This window comes from Macaca nemestrina, chromosome 4 (assembly GCF_043159975.1).
Source record: "Macaca nemestrina isolate mMacNem1 chromosome 4, mMacNem.hap1, whole genome shotgun sequence".
Lineage (NCBI taxonomy): Eukaryota > Metazoa > Chordata > Mammalia > Primates > Cercopithecidae > Macaca > Macaca nemestrina.
Window position 1 is genome coordinate 57425317 of NC_092128.1, and position 27505 is coordinate 57452821.

General features: G+C 41.5%; 1 protein-coding gene across 19 annotated transcripts in view; it reads right to left on the reverse strand.

The window, feature by feature from the left end:
* LOC105475378 (membrane associated guanylate kinase, WW and PDZ domain containing 2) overlaps window positions 1–27505 on the reverse strand; it is a 1478421-nt gene that overhangs the window by 47855 nt on the left and 1403061 nt on the right. For all 19 annotated transcript variants that reach the window (XM_011730573.3, XM_011730572.3, XM_071093993.1 and 16 more), the window contains one exon: window positions 11624–11762. In XM_011730573.3, the coding sequence (XP_011728875.2) occupies window positions 11624–11762 (139 nt within the window). The remainder of the gene's footprint in view (window positions 1–11623; window positions 11763–27505) is intronic.

The following is a 27505-nucleotide window of genomic DNA, read 5'->3' on the forward strand; positions in this document are numbered from 1 at the left end:
GTGCACCTGTAATCCCATCTACTTAAGAGGCTGAGGCAGGAGAATCACTTGAACCCCAGAGGCAGATGTTGCAGTAAGCCGAGATAGCACCACTGTACACCAGCCTGGGCATCAGAGTGAGACTCTGTCTTAAAAAAAAAATCATAGTTGACTTGCTGGATATAATTGCTTTCTGGAAGAAAATAAAGCTGAAAAAAAAATGTAGCAGTGTCTTGCCTGTTCTGTTCCACTGTACTCACCTGCTGTGGGTTGTGCTTTGAAACCACCCTCTTTGTGGTTCTCTTGGTCTGAATCTAGCTCAGATCATGGACTCCAGTTCTTTATCTACACAAAGTACTAGAAATTCTGGAATATCTAGATAGTAATTTCCAAGAGACAGGCCCCTAGAGGAGGCAACAACTGCTCCTGCACTGCCTGTGTTCGCTCAGCTCTGCTCAGGGTGAGATAAGGGGGATGTGCTCATTGTGAGGTTAATGTGATCAGAAGAACTTAATCCATGCAGCTTGGATGTTTTGAGGCCTGATTTCCTCTTTGCCAGCAACACTGATTCTCCCCGTGTACGTGCCCAACTTGCTCCACACGTGGCGCTATGTATACACGGCTTCAATGTGCAGAATGGAATTGCACTCCACATCAATTTCGGGTTTTGCCACAGGGGGTATTTTTCATAGCATGGTGTGTTTGAGGAAAGGGAGAGTACAGGCGGAGCCCTAATACCTCGAGGTTAAATGGAAAGTAGAACCTCTGGGTGGTAAGAAAGCACATGCTTAACAATAAATGTCAGAAGTAGAAATTAAATTTCAGGATTTATTAATTGAGTTTACCACTTAGCCCTGCCAAGATGCAAGTAATTTTGTGTGAAAATGATCAAGCTGTTTCAGTGTCACACAGCGAAGGCTCTCATTTGGTTTTACACGTGGCCTTTACTGGGCTTGGAAGATATACGTGCTAGGAGACCTCATGCCCAGAAGGTCAAATAAAAGGGCCCAGAGCATGGTGGAAATAAATTGCTGTGAAGGCTGGAGTAGAAACTACAGTGAAATGTGAGAAACAGAGAGTTGCATACTGTGCTAGGCATATTAATGCATACATTATGAGTGTATGTGTCCAATCCTAAAACCCAGGATCCCAATAAGGCCAGGGTCACTGTTGAAGAGTTCATGCTGAACAGACCAGAGACCTTGCTACAGAACTGTAAAGGCAGATTATTTTGAAAGCAAATGTTGAGCCACTTTATAGTTAACAGCTATTTAGTCTGGGCTAAATGTGTGTTTGTTGTTCTATTAAAAAATCTTGAATCCAAACAGCACATTGATGAATGTGTGATTCTTAAGTTTAGAGATTCTGTTGTAGAGAATACAATTCAAGCCTGCAGTAAGGCATTATATGATTTTATTTGTGATCCTGATGGAAGGTTTATAGTTAAATATTGGGAGTTCTTATCAGAACAGGACATTGGGGCAATCCTAACTTTGAGCAAGGCTGTAGACAGTTTGTGAATAACAAAAATCTGGACTTGTGGTAAAAAATACAGAGACAGTAAGAAGGTTGTTGGTTGCCAGGGGTGAGTGTGGAGGGAATGGATGAACAGATGGAGCACAGAGGGTTTTTAGGGCAGTGCCACTACTCTGTATGATACTACAGTGGTGGACATATGTCATTAGACATTTGTCTGCACCCATAGAATGTACAACAGTGGTCTCCAACATTTTTGGCACCAGGGACTAGTTTTGTGGAAGACAATTTTTCCACAGACCAGGTAGGGGTAGGGGGATGGCTTCAGGATGAAACTGTTCCACCTCAGATCATTAGGCATTAGATTTGCACAAGGAACAGGCAACCTAGATCCCTTGCATGTGCCATTCACAGTAGGGTTTGTGCCCCTATGAGAATCTAATGCTGCCACTGATCTGACAGGAGGTGGAGCTCAGGCAGTAAAGCTCGATCGCCCACTGCTTACCTACAGCTGTGTGGCCTGGTTCCTAACAGACCACGGACCAGTCAGGATCTGCAGCCCAGGGTACAACACTAAGACCCAACCCTAGTGTCAACTGTGGACTCTGAGTGATAACAATGTGTCAATGTAGGTCCGTCAGTTGTAACAAACGCACACGGCGGTGGGGGTGCTGATCATGGCAGTGGCTATGCATGAATGGGGGCAGGGAGTGTATGGGAAATCTCTGTGCCTTTCCCTCAAATTTGCTGTGAACCCAAAACTACCTTAAAAAATCAAGTCTTAAAAAAAGCTGGCCTTACAGACTCACTGTTTCTTCCACTGGAAATGAGGGGTTTAGAGTACTTTAGGTAAAAAAATTAAAGCTCGAGTTATTTGACTAGGGGAAACCAGGACAGGGCAGTAGCCACGGGCCTGGCTGAAGTGATGCTTTGGAGACTGGACGCTTGCTGGTTATGGCAGTTGGTTGGACCTACCCTGGAATTTGTCTTAAGATACTAGACTGTACTTTGAGCAGCCGGGCTTTGTTGTTAAACTCCTTAAGATCAACACCTTTTCTGTAATGTCTCTATTTCAAGACAAGAGAAAATTAGACTGGAGAAAACAGCTTTGGAATGCAGCACCAACTTTGAAACGGGTCCAGCTGAGAGGTTCGAAGGCTTTTCTGGAATCAGCATTCTCATGTTGTGAACCACAGGGCCAGACTCTCTGTGATGAGGAGAGCTCAGATTGTCAAAAAGGCATGATATGGAAAATGGGAGGACAATGGGAGGACAACCTAGTTTCCTTTCTCTGAGTTGCAAGGGCTGACAAGTCAGAATGGAGAGCAATTCAGATGTGAGGGGCAAAGGCTGAAGGGGTGGGGCACACTCAAATAGCGGGAAGCCATGGACAGAAAGAGGGCAACAAGTAGAAACTTCGGCAGGCCTGGCCTTTACAATGGAACTAGAGCAGATACGTCTTGCAATCCCCAGGATATGATACTCCGTGAATTCCCTGGAATGGCATTAATACTGAAAAAACCTAGAGTCCTGGACTGAACTGACTCAGTCAGAATCTCCAGAGGATCTGTGGAGAGCAAGAGGGAATGCAGGCATCTGTGTATTTAAAAGGCTGAATCATTTCTCTAAGACTCTGTGTGTGTGTGTGTGTGTGTGTGTGTGTGTGTGTGTGTGTGAGAGAGAGAGAGAGAGAGAGAGAGAGAGATTGAAAGAGAGAGGAAGACAGAGAGAGGAGAGAGAGGAAGACAGAGAGAGAGAGAGGAAGACAGAGAGAGGAGAGAGAGGAAGACAGAGAGAGAGAGAGAGAGGAAGACAGAGAGAGGAGAGAGAGGAAGACAGAGAGAGGAGAGAGAGGAAGACAGAGAGAGAGAGAGAGAGAGAGAGAGAGAGAGAGAGAGGCTTCTGATTCCTCTTAAAGAAGTGTTAATTTTTCTCCTCTTCTGCATCTTAGGATTTTCTTAGTTTCCATATTTGATCTTATCCCTTCATCCTCAATCTCAGCTCCTCACCCCACAATCCCCTGTAGTGTAAGAAACATTTTCTTAAATTGGTGACTTCTTTAAGGTCTGCTCCAAAGTTCTTACAGTATTCAGCAATGTTTCCACTAAGACAGCTGCCTTTTCTCCTGGACTCTTAGGGAAAGCAGCCCTCTTGTGGGAGAGCTCAGCTTCGTGTTGGGGCAAGGAAGGGAATGTTCCTATTAGATCCTAAAATATGACTCTCCATGATGGGTTACTAGAGGAGCTGGTACCTTTAGGTTTTCCAGGATCTATATGGGTGTGTTTCTTGATGGAGTTTGGGAAAGATACCTCTTTATTCACTCATCTCCTCCACAACTTAAGTGTTTGGGAATTGAGGAAGCCTGCACCTTAAGAGCTAAACAGGTTCTTCTTGGTAGATGTCTTGGTCACGACATATATATATGTACTTTTTTTTTAGATGGAGTCTTGCTGCTCTGTCGCCCAGGCTGGAGTGCAATGGCATGATCTCGGCTCACTGAAACCTCCGCCTCCCGGGTTCAAGCCAATTCTCCTGCCTCAGCCTCCTGAGTAGCTAGGATTACAGGCACATGCCACCACACCTGGCTGATTTCAGGCACATGCTACCACACCCAGCTGATTTTTGTATTTTTAGTAGAGATGGGGCTTCACCATGTTGGACAGGCTGGTTTTGAACTCCTGACCTCAGGTGATCCACCCACCTCGGCCTCCCAAAGTGCTGGAATTACAGGCGTGAGCCACTGCACCCGGTCTGGTCTAATATATTTTTATCAGAGTCTTAAATACCTAATAATTTAGGACTTGCAGGTTGTGGGCAGGGCACAGTATATCCTTAAAAAGAAAAATGCAGGTTGCAAATCATGTAAGAGTATGTAAAAAAGAAGGAATATCATTATAGGCCATGATTTTCAATAAGACAATGGAAAGAAATGTGATTTCATCCTCATCCTAAAATCACTTACAATAACAAATGAGGTTTGCGCTGAGCAGTGGGGAAAAAGAATTCAGTGTTGTGTTCTTTAAGAAAACCCCTGGCCAGGCCCGGTGGCTCATGCCTGTAATCCCAGCACTTTGGGAGGCCAAGGAGGGTGGATCACCCGAGGTCAGGAGTTTGAGACCATCCTGGCCAACATGTGAAACCCGGTCTCTAATAAAAATACAAAATATTAGCTGGGCGTGGTCGTACATGCCTGTAGTCCAAGCTACTCAGAAGGCTGAGGCAGGAGGATCACTTGAACCTGGGAGGTGGAGTTTGCAGTGAGCCGAGATCACGCCATTGCACTCCAGCCTGGACTACAGAGCCAGACCCTGTCCCCACCGCCAAAAAAAAAAAAAAAAAAAAAAAAAGAAAGAAAGCCCCCGTCTCTGGCTCCATGAAATAGGAACTTATTTATTGCAGGTTTTATGGTTAGTGGATTTCCTGGGGTTGCCTAAATGCTGCAGAGAACATCCTGAGCCTTTTAGCTAGGAAGAACCCTGTTCTCTGTATGATATAACCCAGGGTTCTGCCAGACATTCTGTCCCCTTCCCTAGGTGCTTTATCATTTTCTATTATGCGGTGGAAGGTGTTCTTGAGTGATTTGTGGACCCTCTCATGGAAAAGGAAGATATGCTCAACCATGAATGTCAGAAGCTGAAATTAAATTTCAGAATTTATTATTGCAGCAAGCCACCTTTTGCCCTATTAAAAATGCAGGTGAATTAGTGCCAAGGCTATGGAGCCACTTAAAGCTTCCATCAACGTGGTCTCTGAAGAAGAGGTTAGGGCAATGGTGACCCTCCTTTGTCTTTTATTGAGGGGGCACATCAGCACACCAAGGCAGACCCAGGATGTGAGGTAACACGTCCAGGCTCCCAGAAGTGGCTGACAGCCTCAGGAGGTGAAGAGTGAATTTGATAGATGAAGTTTTGGCTCATTAAATTAGAATTTAGAATAATTCAGACAAGGTCTCAGTAGAGATTTACCCACACTCAGCAAGTTCTTTCTTCAGAAAAGTCCTAATTATTAGCACAAATATTACAAAGGAAATTCTTAACAAACTGAAGAAGCCAAGTGCTGTTCAAGGATTCTTAACACTCTAGAAGTACTTGTTAAATTCTACAAATAATTAATAAAACCCATTTAAATGTTTTCATGAGAGCAGATCCTTTGAGACCTTTTTATGAGTCACTACTCTGCTAAAAACACATTTCTTCACTATTAGTGTCACTATTAGTGTCATTATTAGTGTCAGCTCATGGAGGACCAGGACTATATTTTACCTTCAGTGCCTGCAAAGCATCCTGCACATAGTAGGTGTTCAGTAAATCTGGTTTAGTTGAGGAAATATTAATTATATCAACTAATAATATTAATCACAGGATTTGTTCCATATAGAGTACTTGGTAGGAATATATTGTCTGGAGTTTATTTTTGTATTATTAGAGGGAAGAAAGGATGTGCTCAGCAGATAATAGCAAAAAAGATTATAACGGTGTACTTATACTTATAATGTTTACTTGGCAATATGTTTTCTTTCTTTTGAGATGGGGTCTTGCTCTGTTGCCCAGGCTCATGTGCAGTGGCATGGTCATGGCTCATTGCATTCTCAACTTCCTATGCATAAGTGATTCTCCTGAGTAGCTGGGACCACAGGTGTATGCTACTATGCTTGGCTAATTTATTTATTTATTTTTGTAGAGACATGGTCTCCCTATGTTGCTTATTCTGGTCTTGAACTCCTGGGCTCAAGCAGTCCTCCTGCCTTGGCCTCCCAAAGTGTTAGGATTAGAGGCGTGAGCCACTGCGCCTGGCTGGCAATATAAAGAAGAATAAACAAATGACCCTTACTTATTGCTGTCTACATAGAGGCCAGTACTGCTTCACCTGCTGCTCTAATATAATTATTGAAAGTCATTTTAACTTACTGATTAAAGGAAGACTTTTAACTAACCAACTGTTTGGTCCATTCATGTCTTTAGCTATAGTCACTAGCTCAGATCGATCTGTTTCTCCAATTAGTGCAGTTTTATTATACTTACAAAATGTAAACAATTTCATTTACCAAGTGCTTGTAGTCAAGCCAATACCTGTTATATTAAAGATATGATTAACTTTGAAAATGAAAGCATAGGCAGAAGTATAATTCACTGATTGGCTGTTTCTTCCCCTTTGTGTGGGTATGTGGCTATTATATTAAAGATATGATTATATTATATTAAAGATATGATTAACTTTGAAAATGAAAGCATAGGCAGAAGTATAATTCACTGATTGGCTGTTTCTTCCCCTTTGTGTGGGTATGTGGCATTAGTTGTTGCTGGGCCATTTTCATTGTGAGATTTCTGCTTCATCCTTTTTAACCCTGCCTGGCCTCCTAAGGCCACTGAGACTCCCACTTAAATTGGACTCTCTTCAGTGTTCTATTCATAAAGCCCTGCCCGGTGGCTTTTTAAGAAAATAAACAGGCCAGAGTACCAACCCAGAGTAAAAAGCATGTTTCCATTATGTTTTGCTTTATTCTGATTAACTTTGAACAGCAGACATCAACAAGGGAAAGGCTCCACTTTGGTCTGAACTGCTTATGTTGGGAATTTTTTCATCCAGTGGCACCTCTATTTACCTTGGCCTTGACTCTGTGGCTCAGTTGATAAATCAAGTGTATGTTCGTGTTGTACTCTTTGAATGCTAATGAAGGACGCCTGCATTTCAAGGCAGGCAGCTAATCTGTATAATTTATTCCTGTGCAGTTTTACAACCATGATGCATACTTCCTTTTCTCTTAACCTTTGTGGATTTCATTTGAATAGCAATAACCAGGGTGAAGGAGGGCACTGCTTTTGATGCATCATCTTTTGATTCTCTTCTCAGTATGGCATTGAGATGTGTATCAGGGGAGGGGAACTCACGCTTCTCACTGAGTTTACAATCAACAAATTCTTATCCTGAGGACTGGAGTGGAGCTGAAGTATCTATCTCCTGAACTTGTCTTTCAAGGACTTAACTAGGAAAGCAACTCCTCCTTCAAAGCCCTTATCATTTTCCGACTCCCCTTGCAGCTGCTCGACAGACTCTGTGTGCAGTCACTACTTTTGGGGTGGGTGGCGTTTGCTGATTTCTGCCTCTGAACTGGCTGAGGTGTCACCTGACAGTTAGTCTTTGGGAAATTAGAGATGACATATTTGCAGCATGTTTGTTCCCTCCCCCAGCTCACTTGGAGTCATGCTGATTTTGTTTAGTCAATGCTCTGACAGATCGCCTTTGATATTTTTCCAATGGTACCTAGGCTTATCTCTCGGTCACAGATCACCTTAAGAACTCAGAGTGAGAGATTTTATTTCTCTTGACAGAAATCAGCCTTTTTTTTGACATGTCCAGAAGTCCGGATAAGGGTCTTGCTTCAAAGCCGTCCTGAATTTTGAATCATAGGGAGGGTTGGAAGAAATCCTTCCAACCAAGAATGGTTTGAGAAAAATCAGTTTTCCCATGATTAGGGTGTATTAGGAAAAAGTAGGATTATAATCTTGGCTATATCTACTGGTAAACTTAAGTATTGAATTTTCCTTTTCCATAAGAACTTTCTTTTGTTGTTATTGTTGCTATTATTTTGCTGTTACCCAGTTCTGCTACTTAAGAATTTATTAAGATATACTCTAGTTTATCTTAGACAAAAATAATTCCTTTACTACATGAAAGCATCAAGGTAGTGAAAGAAGACAAGAAATTCTGTTTCATGATATAGTATATTTGATGCTGGAGGAATTATGGAGTTCCTAGCAGTGGGCACTCCTTGGATGTAGCAGTCACTTGTATAGTGTGACTTTCATAGATGTGGCCACTTCTCTGGCTTGCTTCTGATGCAGAAAAGGTTAACAGAGCAGGCCTGAGACTGCTCTCCTTAGAAAGGCCAGCTTTCAAGGTTGGCCATTGGCTGATGCCTGGAAATGTGACTGTTAAATCATCCTCTAAGCTAATGTAAACCTTTTGCTAAATTATAAGAGTGTCTCGCTGTATCTAAACTGTTTGTACAATCAGTGTGGTTTGTGCTGAGCCTGCTTTGCTTCTGGGAGTCTGGAAGTGTGGTATGTGCTAGGCAGAGGGTCCCTGCATCACCAGCCCTAGTGGAAACCTCAGGCACTGCGTCTGCAGGGAATTTTCCTGAGCAGCAATGTCACACATACGTTGCTGCATTTTTGTTGCTGGGTGGAAAGAGTGTTCTGGGTGACACCTCGTGTGAGAGAGAGAGCATAAGGAAGCCTGCATGTGGATTCCTCCAGACCCCGCCTATGTCTTCTCCCTTGTGAGCCCAATGTGTATTTTCACTATATTGCTGTAATAAATCTTAGCTGTGAGCATAGTTACATTCTGTGCCCCAGGAGGCCTCCTAGAAAATCTCTAAATGTGAAAGTGGTCTTGGGGACTCCTGGGTCCCATCTCCCCACCCATCAGTCACTGTGAAATTCCAGAAACAATATTTGATGACATTATCCTCAAAGATGCTATGATCCTTAATCTTGGTTTCTTATGCATAACCACGCACCTTTCAGCTTAGATTTTCCCAGAGAACTAACGTTTATCTCGTTTGACTATTGTTTTACTTCCTTGAAGGAGATTGCCCTGTGCTATTATGTTCTTTCTTTTGTGACATCATCTCTAAAATTTTTTACAGTCAAAATCCATCTCAATTTAATATCAAAAGTAGCGGACAACTGCTGATATTACTAGCAAGTATGATTTAATGTTACACTTTAGAGGAATATATTTAGAAGAAATTCTGCAATACTGCTACAGTTAACAATGTTGATGACTGGCCACTCAAAAGTTTGCCCAGGCTGGGTGTGCTGGCTCACGCCTGTAACCCCAGCACTTTGGAAGGCTGAGATGGGCGGATCGTTTTGAGAAGTTCAAGACCAGCCTGGGCAACATGGTGAAACCCCATCTCTACAAAAATACAAAAAAATTAGCTGGGCATTGGTGGCTTGCACCTGTAGTCCCAGCTACTCGGGAGGCTGTGGCTGAAGAATCGCTTGAGCCTGGTTAGTGGAGGTTGCAGTGAGTTGAGATCACACCACTCTGGTTCATTTGAGAATTTCACTGTAATCATATATTTTTGGGTGATGCTAAGAATTAATGAAATAATGTTGACATGATCTTGAATTTTTGTCTTGTTCAAAAACATGTTTTTATTTTTTCCTCATGATAGTCTGAGGTAGCTTCACATTTGTTCACTACCGTTTGAGTTATGCCGTAGGTTGATCAGTAGTATGTTCTACTTGCTCACTACAGACAAGCAGCTGATGTGTGGATGCTGAGAAAGTGTGGACCAATAGTGATTCTACAGAAAAATGAAAAGCTCAGTATAGTCATGCTGGTTGGATTAACTTTTTAAAGATAAACTTGTTAGAACATTATTAACTCTATGAAAATGTCTGGGTAGAGATAATATTCAGGTCTCACCATGGAGTGAAGCATACCATTAAAGGTGGTATGTTTTAGAAGTGATAGAATTTCACAGGTCACTTTGATATTACTGAGTCAGTCAGTGCTCTACAGTGCAAAAGTTATTCTGTTCCAAGAGTTCAGATTCTTTACAAAGGGATTAATGCTGGTACATTTTAGCAGGATCATGCCTGTGCTTATTGATATTTTATATATATATATATATATATATATAAAATATTTTATTAGATTCAAGCATTAAGGGTAGGAATCTGGGATGAAATGTTTCCTTGGGCCTAGAGCCAGCCCTACAGAAGCTTCTGAATGCTTTTTGACTTACTGTGAAGGCTTGCTAGCTCTCTTTGTAGGCTTGGAGGGGTGCACAAGATGCTGGAAATATAATGCATTTAAGGCCTTTGAGTTTAGATATTTCAGTTGAACTCAGGATATAGATCTGCCCTGCTAAGTAAGGAGATATTAGTCAGTTATTTAGACAATGTATGCAAAAAGAATAATCTGAAACGGAAAAGTACTCTTTAGAAATCTTTTTTTTTTTTTTTTTTGAGACAGAGTTTCGCTCTTGTTGCCCAGGCTGGAGTGCAATGCTGTGGTCTCAGCTCACTGCAACCTCTGCCTCCTGGGTTCAAGCAATTCTTCTGCCTCAGCCTCCCGAGGAGCTGGGATTATAGGCATGTGCCACCACGCTCGGCTCATTTTGTCTTTTTAGTAGAGACGGGGTTTCTCCATGTTGGTCAGGCTGGTCTTGAACTCCCAACCTCAGGTGATCCACCCGCCTCGGCCTCCCAAAGTGCTGGGATTACAGGCATGAGCCACTGCGCCCAGCCTAGAAGTCTGTTTTTTTTGGGTAGGGGATAGAAGGATGAAAGAGAGTCAATTTATCTCAATCAACTTAGAGCTCATTATTCAGGTCAGCAGTTAGATCTTGTTTTCCTAATCTGAACAGGTATTATCTGCACTAGTCTGATGTGTCTGTATGCATTTTTGTTTCTGTCTGTCACTCACTGAGATTATCTTTAAAGACCACCTCAGGTTTCGGTGCTTTTCATGTAATGACCACTCAGCTATTTCGGACACACTAGAGCTATGCTGTCAGTAGTGTCTATAATGGGCTGCTGGGAAACAACAACTTTAAAGATGTTTGAAGACAAATCTGTGAATCAAAACATGCTTTAAAGCCTTCCTCAAAAGCATACAGAAACACAACACAGGAGTGAATTTTCAGAATAATTCCTAAATGCCAAGGAAATGCAACCATTGCGTGAACTGAAGTTTACATTTTAAATTTCACACCCTGAAGATATGCTGCTGGTCCCTGCCCCAGTTACAAATCCTTTGAGATAGTCTGATGCACAAACAGTGTTAGGAAATAATTGATAAATTACTGTGTACTCAAATGAACAGCAGACCATCAGTCAAACTGTAAAAGTTCTAATATTTAAGGGGTGCTAACTCTCCTTGCACACTCAGAGATGCCCTGGAAGGTCCTACATTTCATATTTTAAACATTCCTTAATGGAGGGAGCAAAAGAAAGAGTTCACACACATTTATTTCCTGGGCATAAACATACGTGTGTGTGTGTGTGTGTGTGTGTGTGTGTGTGTATACCTATTGATAGCTAAATATATATTTATGTAGAAATAGAGAGCTGATGTCGTTTTATAAATAAGCATAAGCATTTATGGTTCACAGAAGGAAGAGCAAAAGAATGAATTAAAACGTGGAACGCACCATATTCTGGGACCTGTCCCGTGCCTCTCTTGAGCAGCAGCCTCACTCGTCTTCCTCCAGATTTGATGAGTTCTATTGCTCTGGCATGTGTCATGTCCCTTGTGCTTTCCCCATTGATTTCAATGATTTGATCTCCTACCTGTTGATTGAAGAAAAATTAAGTCAGTCAAAGATAGTTTTACTCAAGTTGCATTGTCAACAGATTAAAAAAAAAAGCCAGTCTAGATGACCTGAGAGCATCCAAATAATTTGGTGGCAGCCTGCTGCTTCTTGGAAGAGGCTAATCCCTGGCTGCATCCTGAATCTGATCACCAAACTTTATTTACCTTTGCAGAAATGAAAATATCAGACCACAAAGGTTGCAGCCATATGTTACTTCTACTGTTACTTATTACTTATTATGGCAGAGACTGTAAACTAGTTAGCATTGTTTTAAAAATTAGGGCACATGTCTGATACTAAAATTCACAATACCTTGGCACCTTTGCTTTGAATCAAGAAGTAAACATTTTAAGGCCTTTTCTTTTTCTTTTTTTTTTTTTTTTGAGACGGAGTCTCACTCTGTCCCCTAGGCTGGAGTGCAGTGGCACCATCTCGGTTCACTGCAAGCTCCGCCTCCCGGGTTCACGCCATTCTCCTGCCTCAGCCCGAGTAGCTGGGACTACAGGCTCCCGCCACCATGCCTGGCTAATGTTTTGTATTTTTAGTAGAGACGGGGTTTCACCGTGTTAGCCAGGATGGTCTCGATCTCCTGACCTCGTGATCTGCCCGCCTTGGCCTCCCACAGTGCTGGGATTACAGGCTTGAGCCTGTAATTGAATCTATTGCCAGCTTTTGACTTAGTGCAGCATCCAATTCAGCATGTTGGATAAACTGATTGGTTTTTGTGCTTCTCTGAGAAATTTTTGTATGTATCATTTAAATTTCCCTGGGTGCTGTTGTGATATTTGCCTTCTTTGTAAACAGTGGTTGGCTGATATTCACATTTGATCTTGAGTTTTCTATCACAGCCCCTTGAATTAAAAATGAGATTCTCCATACTCTCCACATGACTAATGCCCTGGCTAAATCTTTGCCATGCTCACACTTAATTGCCAGAAGCTGTCTGGTTAAATACCAGTTCCTCTTGAATTGGGTTTCATAAGCAATTCCCTTTTGGCCTGGGTTCCATAAGCAATTCCCTTTTGGCATTTGTGAATAGATAGTTGAAATAAGGGAGGTTCAACCATGAGCACATCATGTAACTCCCACAGTTCCATTACTGTCAGGAACCCTAGAATTAAAAAATGTCTCATCTCAGTGCAAGTAACATAAGACAAATTAACCAGCAAAAGCACAATGAGTGGCTTTGCAAAAATGCTATTTTAGTTATGTACCTTAAAGCAGATCTCAGTCTAAACTCTGTAATGCAAACAGAACTGTAGAAAAACTCTCTATAGCTAATCATTATCAGTGTGGATGCTGCAGGCTGGCTGAGAATAGGAACATAAATTTTCCATCACAATGGCAGGAGAGCATAAAAACAAGACCCCCAAAGTCGGGGGGAAGAACATGTTTGTTGTAGCAAGGAAATGACATCTCTACCTAAGGATGATTCTCTAAGGGGTAAGGAGGATTCCTTTTGTATACTCAGCTGCCTTTGGAAGTATGGATTTGGGGCAGTGGATGAGGTTTACCTCACTGGCATGACTTCCACATTCCACAGAAAAACCAAGAAGACAGAACTAACTTAACTGTTTTAGGGCTAGTGGCTTTCTTTAAGTTTCCTTAATTGTCTCCTTTCCTCTGAGGCGACAGGCATAACTTGAAGTTGAATAGTTTGCCAGAGGCCATGTATCTAAGCCAGAGGCAGAAATGGGACCAATTATCCCTCCCCAAGTAGCCCCCTCCCACAACAGAAACCTCATGGCACAGAATTAAATTGAAAAAGTAAAACAGCAGTTCCGATGAAGCTACATATAGAAAAAGTGTTCCTTCCTGGCTAGACTCTCTTCTGAGCTTCAGACTCACATGTCCAGTTGATCACTAAACATCTTCACCTCGTTGTCTGTCCAACAGGCAACTCCAAGTCAACAGCAGTAGAAGCAGAAGACAGGGCTGACTACCTTTCTCCCAAAGTGGTTCTTCCTCTCAATTCCCAATCCTGGTTAATGGCAACACCATTCACCTAAGCAGAAAGCTGGGGGTCACGCTACACTCCTTGTTTTCTCAACTTCTCCGCATCTGTCCCTGTCCTCATATGTATCCCATTGCTCACAAGTTCAATTCAGGCCTTTATGTGGTTATTCCAGTATTCCCCTGTCACTCTCCCACCAACCTCTTTTCATTGTCACTAGAGTCATCCTTCTAAGGAAAAGCTTGCCAAATGTGTCCTGCTGACTAAGGCATTCAGGCCCATACACATACTGCTTTTCTTTTTTCTCCTCCTCCCCACAGGCCTGGTGATTTCTTGTCCTTTCTGAAGGTCCTAAGAATCTTCTCCTATGGGTGCCTTCCTCGACTCTATGCTCTTCACAAGCAGAGATGTCCACTCTCTCTGTTCAGTAGTAACGGCACCCCACTCTATTTATTATGCCTCATTACAGATTCATGAGTCTCTGTCTTCCCTCCTAGGTTGTGAGTGTCTTCATTCAGTAAATAATTTCTGAGCACCTACTATGTACCAGACAGTCAACTGGGGATATAGAGATAAATGGTATCATTTCTTTGTACAATAAGTTCTCAGTCTATTTGGAAAGAAAGTGGGTAAATAAGGCCATTACTACTCAATGTATCTTTGCTATAACAGAGGCATTCACAAAGTACTAAGGGAACAGAAAGAAGGGACATCTAACTCAGAGTGTGGGAGTGGTGGGTAGTCAGGGAGAGCTGCCATGAGGTGGTGACATCTCAACTGAGTTTTGAAGTACCAGTAGGAGTTCCCCAGGTGAAGAGGAAAGCATTCTAGGCAGAGAGAGTAGCATAAGTAAAGGCTACAGAGTTTGAGGGAATGGTATACTTGGGAAACTGTCGGTAGTTTATTATGCTGTTCAGGAGTTTAGGTTTTATTTTGAAGGCAATGGCAAGGCACTAAAAAGTTAAGCATGGGGTAACCTGACCAGGGAAATGGAGTGGTGTTTAGAAATCTCCCTGCGACCTCAGTGTGGAAAGCAGAAAAAGAGAAAGGTGGAAGACTGAGGAAGGGAGCTTCCTGCAACTGAGTTGCAGCGTTGTCACATGGTCTATCCAAGTGAGACATTAGGAGGCTGTGGGGAAGGAGACGATGAGGACAATGACACAGAGTCTGGGTCTCCTTTAACTGTGTGTCTGGATGAGGTGCACTGCATATATTGGTGAGTGAGTGAAGTACTTCCACATGGCTTATCTTGAAACCATGGGAGAGGGAGGTATAAACCTTCTTGAACCCCAAATCGAATCTTGACAGCCACTGCCGCCTTGCAGTTACTTGTGTCCTGAGACTGATATTTTAACCAAAAACCATGTGGAGGGCAAAAGAGATCTTGTGTTGTGATAGAAATAGCCCCATCTTTTGACTCTGGTCCCATACTTGAGTTTAGCAAGATTTAGAAAATTTGAAGTTTTCATTCACGTATGTGTTTATTTTCCCTTTTCCCTACAGGGAGCTTGTGAGACTTAAAGGAGAAGGCATTAGCGTGGAGGAGAGAAGGGGTGGTTTGAAAACTACGTGGGAGGTGGATAAGCAGAGGGGTTTAGGGGCTGCGCAAGGGGTGAGCTGAAGTTGTGGGGGCCTCAGGGATGAGTCTCTGGGAAGTCAAGGACATTATTTTTATTGGGTTCCCAGGAGCCTGAGCTGACCTCTTCACCTGGCAGATTTCCATAATTTCGGCTTTCCATGTAGGGTCCCCTTAGAGGGAGATGCTCTGATACCTGCTGAATCTCTCCTACACCCTTTCCCCATTCCAGGGTATCAGTGTCATTGGGTGGTGGGGGTTGTGTCTGCTGATTTTCTGCCTCATTTTGGAGCAACGAAAGTTTGGGAATAGTTCAAGATCTTACTAAATCAAGGAAAAAAACGTTTCTAGGGGCTGGTGGTGGTTAGGTAATGGAATGAAAATGCTGCTGCCAACATTGACTCTGACTGTTGCAAAGCACTCTGGGCATTATTTTAAAAGTGGGCCAACTCACAGGGACCTGGTTTCAGTGGCAACAGACTCAGTCCAGACCTGGCCTCAAGACTCCCATCTCTCTTTGGAACAGTATGACCTGTGAAAGGGTTGAATTTTCATTTTCATTCCAATATCAGTATTCTGTATAATAATTTTAACTGGAACTCCCTAAATAAATTTGGGATGTGATCTCTTTCATTGTCATCTGGATATATAAGAAGATCGACTTACGGGGTGGGGGGACAGCGGGAGGTGGGGCAAGAGATTCTCTTGTTACTTTCCTACCTTCCGACCTCATCTGACTTCAGTGCAGTGGCCAGTGTGTGACCAAAGAGTGTCACTTTTCTCTATCACAATCGGGAGAATTAATTTTGTAAAACCAATAGAAAATTCGCAGCCCTTTTAGAAGTGAAGAAAAAGACCCACTGTGACTCCGATATAGTCTCTTCTGTACTCTCTGCCACAGAGCTGTCTTCAACTGAGCTACGTCACTAAAATGAAACTTCTAAGATCTCCACTCATTCTTAGAGTATTTTTAAAATATCGAGTTCCAGTTGAGAGGGAGAGGGAGAGGGAGAGAGAAAGAGAGAGAGAGAGACAGACAGACCAAGATACCAAAACCAGATAAAGGTAATTCAGGAGTCTCTGTGTGCACTGCATTATGTGGATCAAGGAATTGCCAAATTTAGGAAACTGACCAAACAACTTAAGAGGAATTCTAAGAACTCTTTTTTTTTTTTTCCTATGGAAGAGATACTTTTATCTGTGGGTCCCTTGGGGCGACTAACAACCTTAGAGTAATGTCCCAGGGCCAAGGTGGAGTGAGGTAACTACTGTGTGGAGGGCCCAGCCTAGTAAGTTCTGCATTCCTACTCATGCATTTCTGCTCATACATCATAGCAGATTTTTCTTTAACAAAACACCAAATCTTTGAACTTGCTTGGGGCTTTCCAGGTAAAAAAACTTTTTTCTCTTTTTGCCTGTGGAAGGCCAAGGCAGGAGAAGGCAAACATCTCAGAATTCCTTTTGTGGTTAATAGTTCAGGTTGTAAGAAAAAATTTAAACTCTGTACTGTATGCATTTTTGTAGTCAAGTCATATATAAACTATTTGGCTTGTCTCAGTGAAATATTTATAAGAATTAGATTAAATTCTGGATTTACTTTAGCCGTGAGTCATAGCAGTCCCAGCTCAAAGGGTTGCTTGGACATCACTACAAACATGCTTAGCTGGTTGTAATCAGTTAATTGCCCTCATGTTACCATTGCATCATCAGAGCCTATTTTGTATGATCATACAAAAACTATAACGATCCCAGATTATAATTAGGTGTGAGGAATTGAGTTTCTTTGTAATATTATACCAATAAATCATGAATAATCTCTATTCCTTATTTCATGAGGGACTTAGCTATGGACCATTTTGGTGGCTAATGATCTGAGGTCACAGGCTAATGCCATCATCATTCCTCCCTTACAGGTTGGTTTTTCCCACTGACACTAGACCCCTCCTGGACAGGGAACACACCTATTGTCTCTGTGTCATCTATACCTGCCACAGTTCCTGAGAAGTAGGCCCTCGGTTAATCACAGTTGAGTCGATAAATGTTTGGTTTGCCTTTCAGTGATAGTAAAGGTCTTCATTTGCATGCCATATAAGTTAAGCTTTAGTGCACCTCAGCATATCTCAACCTTTCTTGCCTTACGCAGTTCCAGCCAAATCATGACAATTTCAGTGGTACTTACAGGAGACCAAATGAGGCTTCAGTAAATGGTGACCTGCACACATTGGTAGTGACAGGTAAAGTTATAGGAAACAAATGCTAGAATTGAGAGTAAGAGGAATGGAGGCTGAGTCTGAAATAATGAAGTGCCAGGAAAAGGAAAAGTCAGAACTAGCGTCTTTGCTGCTGCAGTCATTGTTATGGGTGCTCTGACACTGGAATACTGTGCCCTAAATGGCCCTGATGGAACAAAGCACAGGATGATTTCCAACTTGATGGTGATCTTTAATATCTACTGGCTGTTTTCATGATTAACTTTGTTAGATATTATTTAATAACCATTACAGGAAGAATATTTTTCAAGGGGTTACACTGAATGTTTTCATTAACCTTCCCATTTCTTTCATTAGATTGCGATTGAATTAGATGGGTTCCAAGTGCCTATTACAGGGCCTGGCTTTCGTTATAAACTGTTAGGCTCAGTTGCCTCAGCAAGGCACAGGAGCCCATAAAATCAGCAGGTTTTCCAGAGAGAAAACTTCTAATCCAATTGGAAACTGAAACACATGTTTGAGAGCACCAAAACTGTGAATTATATTTGCTTCAATTCACTTATATATTGAAAACCGTCTGAGACTCTCTTTATACTACGTTTTAGACAGTAATCACTTAAAAAGAAAACAGGCTGGGCATGCTGGCTCATGCCTATAATCTCAGTGCTTTGGAAGGCCGAAGTGGGAGACTGCTTGAGTCCAGGAGTTCAAGACTAGCCTGAGCCACATGGCAAAACCCCCACCTCTACAAAAAATAAAAAACATTAGCCAGGTGTGGTGGTACATGCCTAGCTACTCAGGAGGCCGAGGTGGGAGGATCACTTGAGCCCAGGAGTTCAAGGCTGCAGTGAGCCATGATTGCACCTCTGTATTCCAGCCTGGGGAACAAGAGTGAGGACTTATCTCTAAAACAAAACAAAATAATAAAACTCCCACAAAAAAACCCCAAAAAAGCAAAATCAAACCCATAAAAGTCCCAGCATCTCTCAAGAAACTTCATCCAAGTAGAAGTGTGAAATGACCCTTATAGATGCACAGAAGAGAGAAGAATCCTTCATCAAGGTTCTGTCTAAGCACATAACCTGCTTAGGAGGGTCTCAAAGGTGAGGGGAACAAGCTGGCACTGGAAGTGAAAGGCCACTGCAGGATCCTGAGAATTCACCACTTGCTGCAGGTGGTATGCCTTCTTTGGTGTTGTTATTATTTGTGTTTAGAAAACATGTAGTCACAGCTCAGAAAATGTCCGGCCATTGACTTGAGCACACTATCCTATGGTGGGAGTGTTGCCTTGTCTGGACAATCATATCAGGGAGCCGGCTTTAGCAAAGGTTTAGGGGGAGCTCTCCCTTCTGGAGCCTCCATTTCTATTTATAAAAATCCTCTAAATTAAAACATGAAAATATATGTAAAACTTGAAGACGACACAGTATCCCTACTGTGGAAATAGTTGAACTCTAAATTATGATCTGGTGTCTTCCTCACTGATTCCTTCCTTTTTCCTTGTCAACTGTTACTGATATTAATCTCATACAGAGAATTTTATTAGATTGCTTCTTTCTAAGTCTCGTTACTCTTCTAGGGCTCATTTTATTTATTTATTTATTTATTTATTTATTTATTTATTTTTAGATATTTATTTTATTTTAGATATTTAAAATATTTTAGATTTTTTTATATATTTATTTATTTTCACTCTGTTGCCCAGGCTGGAGTGCAGTGGCACGATCTTGGCCTACCGCAACCTCCACCTCCTAGGTCTGAGTGATTCTCCTGCCTCAGCCTCCTGCGTAGCTAGGATTACAGGCGAACTCCACCACGCTTGGCTAATTTTTTGTATTTTCAGTAGAGAGGGTTTTACCAAGTTGGCCAGGCTGGTCTTGAACTCCTGACCTCAGATGATCTACTTGCCTTGGCCTCCCAAAATGCTGGGATTACAGGTGTAAGCCTCTGTACCCAGCCTCTTCTAGGGCTCTTAACTGGGGTTGATGTTTAATTCTTTTAAGTTCTCCCCTCCCCTAGCTCTATGTGTGCTCTCTGGGTGATCACTTCCCATCTTTCTTTTTTTTTTTTTTTTTTGAGACAGGGTCTCACTATGTCACCCAGACAAGTGTAGTGGCGTGATCTCGGCTCACTGTAGCCTTGACCTCCCAGGTTCAAGCAATCCTGCTGCCTCAGCCCCCCAAGTAGCTGGGACCACAGGTGTGCACCACCATGTCTGACTAATTTTTATATTTTTGGTAGAGATGGGGTTTCACCATGTTGCCCAGGCTGGCCTTGAATTCCTGAGCTCAAGCGATCCACCCATTTTCACCTCCCAAAGTGCTGGGATTACAGGCGTGAGTTACTGCGTCTCGCCCTTCCTACCTTTCTAAGGTATCTGGCATGTTTCCTTTTTGGTGCCTTTGTACATGCTGTTCCTTTTGCTAGAATCTGAGTCCTTCTTCTCCCCACTTCAAAAACGGAAATCCCACTTATCTCTTAGGAACCAAACTTCAGGGATGATATCATCCAGAGAGCCTTTTGTGATCCCAGCAGTCTGGGTCAGGTGCCTTTCCTGTGCATTTCTTTAGAAGTATTGACCTTTGCCAATAATATTGTAAGCTCTCCAAGGACAGGAACTCTGTCACATGGGAAATATCCACATGCGTCTGTTCAACAGATGGATGAATGTTTGAAAGAAGGCATTTTTCAGAAAGTATCTTTTTGGCTGTATGCTCCTTATAGTTTAAACCAAATGTAAACAAGGTTTATAATAAAATTCTAATTTGGTTTCATAATATATGTCAACCAGGTTTGATCATGATCAAATAATATATGGGAAGTGCCTTGTAATCTCTAAATATATAAATATAATCTATTATTAATCACAGTAGTTACAATTAACGATAGATCATTATAATTATAATAATGGTAGAAGAGGTAAAAAAGTAATACATTTTTCATAATGAATCTGGGAGAGAAGCAGTTGAGCTTCTGAGGGTGTATTAAATGGTGAAATGGGGCAAATGATATTTTTCTGGAAATATCACTGAGAGGTTAAAAATGAAAAAAAAAAAAAACACCAAAAACTCTTCTGTTTGATAAGCACTACCTGATAGAAATTCTTATAGGACATGAATGGTATATCGTATTCCATGATTTTAGATGAAGTTCTCTAGGAAAAGAATCTCATGAATGTTGGGAAGATAATCCAAACCCTAAACTAATACAGATAAATAACTGCAAGTGTGGCAACAGACATGAATGTGAAGAAAGAGATTTTAGAGACAAGCTGGTTGGAGCAAAACATTTTCTAAAAAGGAAAAATAACTACTGTCATTCCATTTTTCATATGCTAGTTTGACTGCTCAGGTGAAAAGAGACTGGGGCAATATCTTACAATTATCTGCCTAAGAATAGAAAGCTATCATTGGTAGCTCAGCTAGCTTATCCAGATGCTCGTAAATCACTTACATTAGGTCATGAAGTCAGTTTCCCCAGTTGACTGAAAAGTAAACAAAAAGGAAATCAAAGAGGAAACTTTCTATTGTGAATTCTGTATGAGCTGTTATTTCCCTTCCTTGGATGTAATTTAGAGAAAATGAGGGATTATTATTATGTATACTTATCTAATCAGATACATTTATTTTCTGGATACGCATTAGGCTTTGTGCAATGACTTCTATACTGACTCATGATAACAATTCCTTGTTTTCCTGAAGCCAACTGTCTTGCATATTGCATTTACATTTCAACTTTTTAGCACCTTCTCTCCTCTCTGACCTCTGCTTCTGTATTTACATCTCTATCTCAGACTGTGTGTGCACCAGTCCTAGACCTGACAAGTTAACAGTGTGAATGAGCATCAAAAGGTATACCAAGATGGGTGGCGGGGACATCAGTTAGCTGGGATTTTGAAGATAATTTAATGATGGGACTATTTTCAAAGTATGGGCAGGGTTAGTGCAATCAAAGAGGGCTGTTGAGGCAATGAAGGATAAATATGGCAAGTGCTGTTACCACCTCTAGTCTGAACGACATCGGGGAGGAAGAGAAGTTACAGGGGCTGAGTGAGAGCTGGAGCCATGAAAGAGAGGCTACCTGTCTAGAGCTGGAGCTGTAGCGGGAAGGAATGCTGCCAGGCTCACAGCACCAAGGCAGGAGCAACAGGGTAAGAAATACCCTAGCCTCTAGAATAGTGTCGCCCATCCCCAGATGTCCACCTCCTAGTCCCTGGAATATGTGGCAAAAAGGATTTTGCAGATGTGCATACCTTAAGGATTTTGAGATGGGGCGATTATCCAGATTGTTTGGGTGGGCCTAATATAATCACAAAGGTCAAAGTCTGAGAGAGAAATGCAAGACAGAAGCAGAGGTCAGAGAGGACAGAAGGTGCTAAGCTGCTGGCTTTGAAGATGGAGGAAGGAAATATAAGCCAAGGAGGTTCTAGAAGCTGGAAAATGAAATGAAATGGGTTCCTACCCCAGAGTCTCCAAATGGAACCAGCCCTGCTGACATGGTGTCTTGATTTTAACCCAGTGAAACAAACTGATTTCAGACTTCTGACTCCAGAACTGTAAGACAATCGATTAGTGTTGTTTGCGGTCATTTATTACAGCAGGAATAGAAAACTAGTGTACTTTCTCTCTTTCTGCCCTCTGATCTCCTGCCGATGCTTCCCATTGGCCAAATCCAACAGGAAGCCAGAAGGCAAGAGGGGTTGGGTGATACAGACATAGCCATCATTCCCCCAGAATAGGGCAGAGAAGGAAGTAGAATAAATCTGGGGGAGAAGGTAGAACAAAGGAAGAACCAGCATTGGGGTGGAGTGGGTGCAGGATGGAATAGATTTTAAAACATCAAATATGCCAGATGAAGGCTTTAAGCAATAATTCAAGAACAAGACAAAAATCAAGTGGCAGCCTAGCTCAAATCCTATTGGAGAAACTGTTTTTGGAAACCTTTATTTGTTTTAATATTTTACTTTAACATGTGTAGCCTCTATACCATTACAGAAAGAGGAGTGGCCTCAGGGTTACTGAGTTGAATGCTCTTTTTAAAATTGCCTAAGATATCAGTTACCTTTGTATCTGGTCAGTTTCCAAGTCCTGTCAATTCTACATGTACCCTGTCTCCAGCAGCTGCCTCTCATTTCCCGTTTCTCTTGCTGCCATTCTACATTAGCTGTTCCTCCCTTTCCCCTCTTCTTTCTATCCATATGGTTGTCATAAGTATATTTCAAAGACCATCTTTGATTTTGCCTCACTCCTTCTGAAACACCTCCCTTCCTGCCCTATGCTTCTTGAACAGAATCCAAACTCCTTGACATGAGGTGTAGATCCTTTAGGACCTTGTCCCTGTAATCTTCTGGCTTATTACCACCCCTTTCTTGTGTTTAGTCTGGCCCACTTGTACTTTCTCCACTCTTTCTTCCTCGGCATTTTTGCTGCTGTCCTCAGCCTTCCTTATTATTTTTGTCATTTTCCCTGGATCCTTCAGTCCCATCTCCTAATCATGCCCATTCTTCAAGGCTCTGCTCAAATCCTCCACGAATCCATCACTGGTCACTCCAGGGGAATTTTATCCTCCCTTCTCTCTGCGTCCACTGCTCTTATAGCTATGCCTCTCTTGTAGCACTTACAGTCACACTACCTGTTAGTCTAGGTATTTGTGTATTTATTCTCCCCACTACCATTTCTCAACCTACTAAATTATAAACTCTTGGAAAGAGGGAGTGTATCTTTGTATCTTCTAGTAGTAGCTGATGTATTGACTTAAAAATAATAGATGATCAAAACTTGCAGTGGGGGCAAAAATGATTACTGTGTAGGTCACAAATGATTAATGGCAGAGGGAGAGTCTTTGGGGGAGGTGACGGTGTATGGGAGACTGGAGGGGGCTTTGAGTCAGCCTGTGCCTTGCTCACTATGGTTTTCCGACTGTCAGCTGAGGTGCCTGGCACAAGATAAGAGCTTCATGAATATTTCTTAAATGAATAAGTAAATGCTATCTACTTCACTTTGGCCAAAGGCAACCTTGAATTCTGAGAGAACAAGGTCTTAACAAAGGTCCCTAATACTTGTTATAATATGAAGAAGGCAAAAAAAAAAAATGTGTTAAGGTAAAAACAACACAATCTTCTACTTGTAAGGACAAACAAAAAGCTTACGAACAGCAAGCCTTTGCCAGCAACCAACTGAGGAGGACACAGCCACAAGGTGGAAGCATCTCTTTTCTTTCTGAAATAACCATGCCTTTGTTGGCGTAACCCGCTGAAAGCAGACAGGCTGATTTTTGCATTTACTTGTCCTGTGAGAAGCACTGGGAAATACACTCTTATTTATGATAGTTATTCTATAAATACCTCCCAGTATATAGCTTGAGAGCAGCGATTTCGTTGTATATTTTCACAAGATCTTTTGTAGCTTTTAACATAGTAGTGACTGATGTGTGTGTGTGTGTGTGTGTAAGAGAGTAAGAGTGAATGAATGCAAGAGAGAATGACTGATTGAATGATTTGGGGGTAAATTAAGGAAGCAGTTGCTGATAATTATTACTCTACACCTACTGCTATGGTCTGAATGTGTTCCTCCAAATTTATGTGTTGGAAACTTAATCTCCAATGCAACAGTGTAGGGAGGCAGAGTCTTTGGGAGGTGTTTGGGTCATGAATGGATGAATGCTGCCATTAAAAGGGCTTGCAGGAGTGGGTTTGTCCTCTCTTGCCCTTCTGCCATTTGCCATGTGAGGACACACGAAGGTTTATACCAGATATTGGTGCCTTGATCTTGGACTTCCCAGAACCCAGAACTGTGAGAAATAAATTTCTCTACTTTACAAATTACTCAGTCTCAGGTATTCTGTTATGGTAGCACAAACAGACTAAGACACCAATTAAAGTATGCGTAGGGACACTGAGGGCAAGGAGCTCATCTTATTAATCTTTTTATCTCTGGTTTTTCTTATCCTTACTTAAGGTGATGACGCTGACCTTTGGGGGCGAACAGGAGTTTATGAAAGATCTCATAGCTTATAAGTGGAAGTAACAAGACCAGTTGCAGTTTCCCTAGTAGGACTTTACTTGGTTCAGAGTTAAAGGTTCCTTCTACATGAAGCAGCTATTTGAGATTTTCTGATGTATTATTAACCTTTGGGACATTGTTTGAAAATACATATTCATGTGCTACAAATAGCTTTAAAACCCAGGTTCATTCAAGCATCAGTAGGATGAAAAAGAATTAGCGTGTACTGAGGATAGCTGTAAGTGTGAATACATCTAGTTAGTACTTCATGGTCTGAATTTCCCTGGTCATTATAACTACCTTCTCTTCAAATAAATGTTAGTTTTGTAGTTAGCTTTCAAAACTACATGTGTTAAAGTTTCAGATCAATGGGATCACGAATGTCCTTGTGCCCAATTTTAACAGTGCACAAGGAGTATACTAAGTGAAAACGCTCATGTCTCTGAGGTCTACTATCTTTGTTCAGCCATAATAAAAATACAATCTTTGTTTAATAGCTTAATTTAAAGTCAGCTCTCCAGAGAATCTGCACTTATTGCCATAATACTCAATAGTATTGGCAACGAGTGCATGGATTATACTGATTTTTCTATTGATATGCTAACACAATAAATAGAAAGAGTAGCAGTGCATCACTATCATTTTGATGCACAAAATAAACATTATCTATTTTACTTTCTTTTACTATTTAAAGTCACATATTAATTACTTAAATTTTACAACTAGGAATGTAGCCGAGAGTCTAAAAATCTTGTTTCTGTTCAAGTTAATTCAGATTGTCCATCCATGCATGCGAACAGCTGAGCTATGAAATTGGGCAGCATGTTTTCTGGCAATAATGAGGAGATAATATTCCTTAGGAGTATTTAAGTGACATCACTATTAATAGGTTAATTGGAAATAAAAATGTAAAGCTTTCTTAAATCACTAAAATAAAAAGCCTCTGGTTTATTGTAGCTTTGCAATGTACTTTTTGAACTGTCCCACTTTGCAGTTTTGGTTAATAACTGTCTGATTAATTTAACTGCAGCTGCTCTCAGAATTCCACATACATCCCATGGATAATTAGCCATTTCAAAAGGAGACTTTCCCATGCATATCTTGATTCACAGTCATATTGTTACCTCTATTGCTTTACCAATTTCTTGAAAAATGACACCTGCATCCAGTGAAGTATTAGGTTGGTACAAAGGTAACTATGATTTTAGCCACTGAAAGTAATGGCAGGCTGGGCGTTGTGGCTCATGCCCATAATCCCAGCACTTTGGGAGGCCGAAGTGGGCAGATCACTTGAGGTCAGGAGTTTGTGACCAGCCTAGCCAATATGTTGAAAGGCCATTTCTACAAAAAATGCAAAAAAAAAAAAAAAAAAAAAATTCATGGTAGCGCACGCCTGTAATCCCAGCTCCTCTGGAGGCTGAGGCAGGAGAATTGCTTGAACCCGGGAGGTGGAAGTTGCAGTGAGCCGAGATCATGCCACTGCACTCTAGCTGACTACGGTTGGGAAGCTGATATAAGAAGCGCCCTCCATGTTCAGAACCCAGAGTACCACTTGTTGCTATTTAAGAGTTTCACAATTGGTTTGAAACAGATAGCTAAAGTGATATTACTCTATCATACATTCTAACTAGACTTAAATTATTTTTAGTTCTCTGTTCGAACATTTATACTTATGCCACGAGATACGTGCATTTAGTTTCCATCTCTACACTAAGATCTCAATTACCCAAGAGCTTGTTACAGAGTTGTGAACCACCCAGATGAAAAAATAGACCTTTCATAATAATTAGCACTTATTAACATGGTTTTATGCCAGGTACTTTTGAAATATTATCTCACTTAATTCTCAAACCAAGCTACTAAGCAAGCAAGCAACCAACCAACTTTCTATGGGCTGGAGGGAGCAGAAAAATTCAAATTAGCCCTGAAAAATGTAATTCTAATTCATATATATTTTTTCCATTGGGAACTGATCAATCAATAAATAATGCAGAATGAGCACCATTGGTACCAAGATATCAAGTTAATCTTTGCATGATTATTTAGCTTGAGCTGTCCCATGCCACTACTGTACTCCTTAACTTGGGTTAGACAGGTACCTTCAACATTGTGTGGGTGAATGTTCAAGAACAACTTCAGTCCACTTCATGATGCTTCCTCTGTCCATGTATTTTAATTCCTTGAGTGTATTTACTAGTTTTCTGTTCTTGGTTTCTGCCTTAAACTATGGCTCTTGCCATTTCTTCCATTTCATTTCTTGCATTTACTAGTACTCTTTGGATATCTTTCAGTGATACTCCCTCGAACCTGCCTAAATTCATCATTATATTGCTACTTGTGGAGGCTGGCCCCTCCTGCATTGTCCCTGTACAATCTTGCATTGTTCTTTGGTGTGATGCTGCACAGTCATTTTACAAATGTGGGCCACTTGTCACTAAAGGTCGGGGTACAAATACATGAATGGGAACCCTCAAATTCATCACCATTTCTACAAAAACAATTCCACTGGCCTGCCCTGACAGAAAATCCTTATTTTCTTATCACCTTTGTTTTCCAAGGATATCACATTATTAATGTAACTGGTTTGATTGAACTGTCCGTAGTCACTGAGAGACAATGTGCAAGTGATTTATTTTTTCAATAACTGCTACCAGCTGCGCTGTTGACTCCTGCCCTTTTCCCACTGGGTAGCAGCCTAATCCCATTATTTTTTCAACATTTTAATCTATTGAAGTCTAGTGCAATTAGCATTGCAATCTTCAATTAAAATCTCTCCCACTCTCATTGCACACTAGGACGAAGGCTTGAGCTACTTAAGTGGAGAAAAGTCCTTATTCTTCCCTGTTTCCCCTCTGCAGCACCCCCCCCCCCCCGCTTTCTTTATCCCTCCAGTCTTCTAAGGAAGTGCTGGCAGTGGGGTATGTATGAGGGACAATATCCCCTAGAGAGATCAAGAGTTGCTGGTGGCAAGTCTGCTCT